The sequence below is a fragment of the Silurus aristotelis genome (genome assembly GCF_946808225.1).
Source record: "Silurus aristotelis genome assembly, chromosome: 28".
NCBI lineage: Eukaryota > Metazoa > Chordata > Actinopteri > Siluriformes > Siluridae > Silurus > Silurus aristotelis.
Genome location: NC_139601.1, coordinates 12,539,665 through 12,547,254, shown reverse-complemented (window position 1 = coordinate 12,547,254; position 7,590 = coordinate 12,539,665). Strand labels below are relative to the sequence as shown.

The 7,590-nt window shown below is 36.0% G+C and overlaps 1 protein-coding gene across 1 annotated transcript in view; it reads right to left on the bottom strand.

Moving 5' to 3' along the window:
* Positions 1 to 4,954: 4,954 nt before the first annotated feature.
* The window catches only part of nisch (nischarin), a 37,670-nt gene continuing 35,034 nt past the window's right edge, over positions 4,955 to 7,590 (bottom strand). Inside the window, exon 21 of the mRNA XM_083534391.1 lies at positions 4,955 to 6,454. Within this exon, the coding sequence (XP_083390517.1) occupies positions 5,841 to 6,454 (614 nt within the window). The 3' untranslated portion in view covers positions 4,955 to 5,840. The remainder of the gene's footprint in view (positions 6,455 to 7,590) is intronic.

Here is a 7,590-nt window from a genome sequence, read left to right as displayed (position 1 = left end):
ACTTGTCAGCTGACCGTTGTGCGGGGTTCAGCAAAATGCAGAGAGTGACAAACATTGTTAAAAGGTGTCCAGGAACACATTTATTACATACAGATACAAATTACATGTTAGGATTTCAGTGGTTTCAACAGATTAGCAAACTGGACCATTGACTGACCACTTACATAATCCAAAGTATGGGAAAATTTGTAGAGAATGTATCTGTATCGTCCACTATTCCTTGTAAAATAACCAAATTCCTGTCGGGTCACAATACATTTCCAACTTAATACTCTATATTTGATTGACTTGAAAGGAAATGTGTTCCATTTATCATAATTGATGTACAGGGTATATGATAATACCAAACAGAGGACCAAGTGCTTATCATCAGCAAGGCTAAAGTGTAAAATGGGCAATTGTTGAAGTACTGTTGCTCATGCCATATCCATTAAACAACACACCAATGTATTTATATACATATAAAATTTCCATCAAATCGCATTCTCATTAATAATTTCTGCAGTGGTCAAATCTGTTTGTTGTTTGTTGTGCATCACTAACACAATTTTGAGTGAATGACTGTATGAATGTATGGAAAGAAAACATTATCATCTGCTGCAAAACCACAGAATTTTTACATGCAAAGTATTTTTTTATTATTATATGGACAATTTATTTGCACGAACACACCTTTAGTGTACTGGCCTGCGCTGAACTGGCACTGTGTTCATTTGTTTATTGTCTGATTGTTCTCTGTTGTTTGCAGAACAACACAACTTTACAACTGTTGTTTGTAGAACTGCACTTTACAGTATGTAGCCCTGTGTATTGAGTCAATGTGTTAATTTAAGTTTTCTTAAGTAGAAACTTGGTCCTGGAGAAACATTGCTTCGTTCCACATTGTACATTAGTGTACGTGCTTGAAATGACATTTAAAAAGCCACTTGACTAATGGAATAAACTTCGACTTGATGTCCGAACAAACAGACTGGTGGTATTTTTGTAGCTAATGAACAAATTGGCGTAAACGTAAAAGGATTATTACAGTGTCTCTAATTCCTGAGCCAGTTCTAACCTGGACTATGTACACTGATATATTAATGTCCGATTCAGTCTTATCTATACAGTTAAAAACATGTAACACAACAGATAGGAAAATGCTTGATCTGCAGAAAAATGGGATTTGGTAAGAAAAAAAAGAAGAAAAAAAAACAGTGCTGCGTAATCAGAATAATAGTTTTCTTTCCTGACATTGTTTTGCTCCCACATTTTAACAGAACTCTCAAGTAGGAAATGTGCCAAAGTAGGCCGGTTCATAAGTTCACAGTTATTAACAGGAATTTGTAATATATTTGTAAATTCAGTTACAATTCTTATAGCATATATATATATATATATATATATATATATATATATATATATATATATATATATATATATATATATATATATATATATATATATATATATATATATTAATTAGATGAGTAGATTAAAATAAATAAGTGGTCTGGCTCCGCCCTTCAGTGAACTGCTGCCACACATATTATTAACAGTACCAGTATATTCATTTTTATATTAATATATTCATTTATATTCAATATATTCATGTTCATGTTTTACAGCACATACAAAACCCTCAGTAAGACAAATAGTATTATCATACAATTTATTATACCACTGTACTGCTCTTAAATTTGATTGTTTTGAAGAATTGGCTTAATATTAACTTCCATTTCCATAAAATTCCATTGAACAACAGCTTTTCTTTTTTTTTTTTTTTCTTTTTTTTCTTTTTTTTTTGCATAGTTTTAATGCATTACTTCTAATGCATTTTTCTAATATTTGTTCAAATTAGTTTTCTGCCATGAAAAAGTCTTTATTACAGATGACTTACAGTGTGGGGTTTTTTGGGTGGGTGGTTTGCTACAAAGTGGGGAAGCTCTGATTATGAGATGTTGGACTTCTGATCGGAAGGTCAAATCCCAGCACCAGAAAGTTGCCACTGCTGGGGCCCTTGAGCAGGGGCCTTAACCTTCAACTGCTTAGTTGTAAGTCCCTTTGTATGGGTGTTTGCCAAAAGCTATAAATGCAAATACAAATGTACACAGGAGGAAAAAAAGAGAGGTTGGTGAGGTACCCATAATTGTAATTGTTTATCACATGTTCCACAAAACAGCAACTGTAAGTGGATACAAAATGTTCCTGTTATGGGAAAATAATTGAATTATTTTATTTAATTAGTAGAATTAAACCTTTTTTTAGGCTGCATGTTTGTTTTAAATGTTTTAAGGTGGCAGTAGAATAGAAATTTGAGAACGATCAATTATTACAATTTTAACTTGATTATCCTTTCATTTAAAAATCTTATTCACGTTCTGCTGATTGAGCAGTCGTAGGTTTTAATCCAACACTTGCATGATTCAGCTATTTCATAGTGTCTTGACATAATCAGCTGATTATGCTTTCAAAAAAACTTTCCTGCCTGTAACAAAAAGTCATTGGTTTAAGTGTATGGTTTTACAGCACCCACAAAAATATTTGTACAGTGAACAATGCTCTGTTCTCTGACCTTCAACACAGAGCGCTCTACCTTCCCAAGAAAAACAGGATGCAATGAGGTCAAAAAGAACATATTGCCAAGGGTCGCTTTCTAACCAAACCATTTTCAGTAACTTTTTTCACTTTTGTAAAAATCTCATTGTAAGTTTACAAAGTAGCACAAAATCTGAGAAAGTGAATTCAGTGCATGTATTGCTCACCTATGCTTAACACTTAACCCTTTTTTATTTTATTTTTACTGTCCCTTCATTTATGCATATTAACAGGGTTAGGGTTGTGGCACATAGTCAAAAATATTGAGTAGTTCTATTTATACAGTATTTTAAATTAGTTTATGTTCTCTTAAAATGTAAGTTTTCAAATCTTGGAGAATGTAAAAGGAGGGTGTAATACAATGTGATGGTGTGGAGAGAAAGCGCTTATACTAAGGGTGTTAACTTTAAGGTTATTAAAAGGAATTAGTCTTTCTTAACTGCTAGATTGCAAAATGTGCACCACATATTACCACACAACTAAATATTTATGGGTTGAAATATGCTTCAGGGTTTAAAATCAGGGCAATTTTCTGTTTTACAGTGTAGAAAGAGAGTGTGTTCTGAGATTTATTTAAGTCAAAATGGCAGTTTATTAGCTCTATCTAAAACATTGTATCTCCTTGTACAGTAAGTGTACAGTTAGAGGCTATGAGCTCCATTTTTACTCATAAATGTCAGGTTCCGCCTGTTATGCAGGAGCATTTTGGTTACTGTGTACTGTTTCCCTAGCAGAAATATTAAGAACTTTTTTTTATTTTTTATATTAAATCAATTTGTCTTTTAAATTCTGTGCAAAATTCCATCCATCCATCCATTTTCTCCCGCTTTTCCGTAATTCGGGTCCCGGGGGCAGCAGTCTAAGCAGGCCCCCGCCTCTGACTGCTGCCCAATCCTCACAGCACCGTCCCTTACGGTCCCTCCTGCAGGTGGTGAGCCCACGGGAAGGCGGCCCCACGTCACTCCGATGTCACGGACCTTGATATTTCCTCGTAAGGGACCCCCGGAGCATAGAGGGTTAAGGGCCTTGCTCAAGGGCCCAAGAGTGGCAGCTTGGCGATACCGGGGCTTGAACCCCAGACCTTCCGAGCGGCAACCCAGCGCCTTAACCGCTGGAGCCACCACTCCCCCTGTGTGCAAAATTCACCTGTGCAAAATTAAGACTGACTTACACATGAAGATCATATAGTTTAAATAAAATAAATAAATCGCAGAATGTTTTGCTTTTTTTCAGCTTATAAAATTGAGTTTCCAACAATGATAAGCAATAACTCCAGTTTTATGAAATAGTTCACAAAGAGCTAGTATTCCAACTCAAACTTATGACTTTTATGACATTTGTAGGTTTACACTTTATTCTACAGCAGTTGTAAAACAAACTGTATTACTTTTGTATAAAGAAAAAGTGCAATTTCAATGTCAAATCATCATTAGAAGGGCCTTAGTACTTGCAATTCCAGTTTCATGATCATATCTCAATGTTAACCTAAATTGAATTACATTTTATTTAATTATAGAAAGCTCTTGAATTGATTTTGAGGTATGTCTTATCTCAAAAATGAGGTATGTACACTACACAATTTATCATATAATAAATATATAAATATATCAGCAGTCACATCATTTATAAACATACCAGGTTCAATGGTAGCTATGCATTCCCATGTCAAAACACTTCCTCTATGTTTGACGGATGATGTGGTGATGCTTTGGCTCTTGAGCCCTTCCTTTCTTTCTCCTTCTTCCTATAATGTTGGTACACATGGTTTAATCTTGTTTCACATTTGTCCAAAGAATATTGTTCCTTAACTAGACAGGTTTAATTTGAGATGTTTTCTAGTTTACCAGTAGTATGTATCTTTAGGTAAACCCTTTGTAGTTACATTCATGAAGGCATCTCTTGGTTACAGACTTTGATATGGAATCACTAACCTCTTTAAGAGTGTTTTTAAAAAGTTTTAAATATGTTTTTTCTTTACCAAGGAAAAATATTGTGTGATCTAGCTGGGGTCACTAGAATGCATCGGAATCATGTTTCGGCTGATCTTGCTGATTTTTCTTTTTTTTTCTTCACTGAAGGCCCACGTACCGAATGCACGGCCCGCCACTGGTATTTCCAAATACTTAGTGTAATGAGTGAATTTGTACAGTCAGTTACATATCATTAACATTGATTACACATTATTTAATGTGTTCATTTCATTTCTAAAGCAATAGAAGTGATATATATATACTACAGATGAATTTCCTTAAATGTAATACTTGGAGTATTATTTGGGCTTGATGTTATCTAATGTTGTGTAATACTAAACTAATATTATTAATACTAACTTGACAGCAGCAACTCTGAAAATTAAGCACTCACAGAAAAGGACACATTTGCAATGAACACGTTTATTTTTGTGTAAAAAAAAAAAAAAGTGCATGCTGAGTTCTGAATATTCAAGGCAAATAATGGCATAAAAAGAAATGAATGGTTGCAGGTAGTCGACTGTAAACGTTCCTATTGTGTAAAGCAAAACATATAGCCTGTACAACTCAAAATACCATTGCTTAAAAAGCCAAAATTCTCAAAAACATAAAACACATGAAAACAAAAATTAAAATAAACAAGAAACTGACATTTTGCCATTTCAAATAAAAGACAACATTAAATAATGCGTAGTTCTCTTCAGTCATTTCCATTTGACAGATTGTACACAGCAGCAGATAAATAAAATATAAGCAGAGAGATGAAGAGCAAAAGTTTGAAACCTGATAAAAAAAAAAGAAAATTACACTCGTGTGGACTCTATACATTTTCCCAGGATGCATTGTGTTGAAAGATTCAGTAAAAATATAACAATGTGTGTGCATGTGTGTTTAAATATGAAGTCGGAGAGGATTTACAGTTTCTTTACTTCCTCTGAATAACATGATAATAACCATATCCACTGTTATAGTTCCAGCTTTTGTTTTAGGTTTCCCCTTTTAGCATCTGGTGTATTGTAATTTTGAAAATATAAAAAGAGGGGTTTATTTAAAGGGGTTTATTAAAACCCCTCTATACAACCCACAAAAGGTAAAACACAGGTCACTGACTTATGCTAGTGTGTTGGTGCCACTTGTGACCAATATTCTCATCATCATGTATGCCGTATTGCCTGACCCTGGATGCCTGAATGACTTCATAAAGAAAACTAAAGCTGGGACTAAATTTGAAGTTAAGACTAAACCCAGTCATCTCTTTCTAGATTTGTTTTTCTATTACCTTTATAACCTCCATTAGCCTGTGAGCTCCAGCGGAAGTTCCCGGCTGCATAGTATTTCCCATTGGCGAGCCAGAAGTGAGATCAGTCTCTCTCTGCTGTCCGCACCAGGCACAAAAATACACCACTGCACTTCGCTCTCAGCCCCGTCAGCACCCTGCATCCGTTTCCTTTCCTTCTCATCTGAGAAATGGTCCATGGTCAAATGGCACAGCAGATCAGGCCCAGGCACGTCATCAAAGACCAGTGTGAGCGCCTGTGGGTACGGCTGGTATCCCATGAGCACACGGTCAAGGTCTCGAATCCTGCGTGCATCCGTGAGCCTGTATTTATCCCTCTGAGGAGGCTCTTTGGCAAACTGGGGCAATGGGTAGCTGATGTAGTCCTCGTCTAATAGGAAGACATGAGTGCTGCTCAGGACGAGGCTCTTTGGATGCAACTCGGCCCTCGTACCCGGACCGCTCTGCACCTGGAACACCAGGGCATAGAACAGGACGTTGAACGAGTGCGCAGCTCCCTGGGGGCCCTTCCTCTCGGCTGCAATGAAGGTCAAGTCACCGATCTCCTCTTCACTCGGGTAAACAAACTTTACCCGGCTTGAGTGCACCAGCTCGTAGTTCTCCATTTTGCCTATTTCAGGGATTAAACGCAAAACACATGTAATTTATATATTGCATATATAAAATAAAAAAGTGATGTTTCTAAATGGAGAAAAAAATAAGTGTCCTGACGCAAACTCATTGGTAGACACCTCATCCTGTAGCTTTGCTTCATCTGCATACGTTAAACTTCTGAACATTATTAGGTTGCCTGACCTACATTGCTTAGGCAACAGCTGCTATGTTTTCTACTGCTGTTAACTGGCAGCTTTGGTTAAAAAGAAAATTATATCTGGTTGTCATTATATCATATAACATCACAAAACACCACTGCCAATGTCAACTATAGGAAAAAACAATCAAGCCAAGACAAACCCAACAAAAGACACAAACAGGCAGCATGACTGCGGTATTTTTATCGTCTTTAAGGTTTCTTCAGCTCTGCTTTCTGATTTCACTTCTGGCATTAGAAATTGTGGACAAGGTTAAAAGTTATTTGTTATCACATTTACCTTAGGGCTGCAGGGAGACTGAAACAGGCACAATTCTTTTGATTTCATTTCATGAGCAATTTGGATATAACTAAATCTGTATATAAAATAAAACAAAACAAAAACCCCCTCATAAAGAGCCAGGATGTAAATATTGCTTTACACTTTACTATACATTCACTGTAGGGACGTTCTAGCTCAGAGGTTAAGAGTTGAACTCCTGATCAAAAGGTCCTGAGTTCAAATCCCACCAATGCCAACCTGCCACCACTGGGCCCTTGGCAACGCCATTAACCCTTAACTGCTCACTTGTATAAATGATACAACTCTTTATAAGTGTAAAGTGATTGAGCTTGAAAAGAGTTTAAATCTTGACACACCAATAAGAGGTGTATTCAGTTTTTTCTTAATAATATCTAACTCACCCACTGGTTATCCTTTAACTTGGTTAAAACTTAAACTTGGTTAAAAGGTAGACATGATATGTGAATGTGTGATCACCTTATGTGCAAAAGCAGAAATGACATAGTACAGAAGTTTTAGGAATTAAACTATCCTTCATTTTTATTTAAATTTTTTGGGGGGAAACCCTAAAACAGGCTGCAATTAACGGGATTCAAAACTACGGTTCGACCCCCTAGATTACGCACAGAAGAGGGAATTTCTGAAGATAACG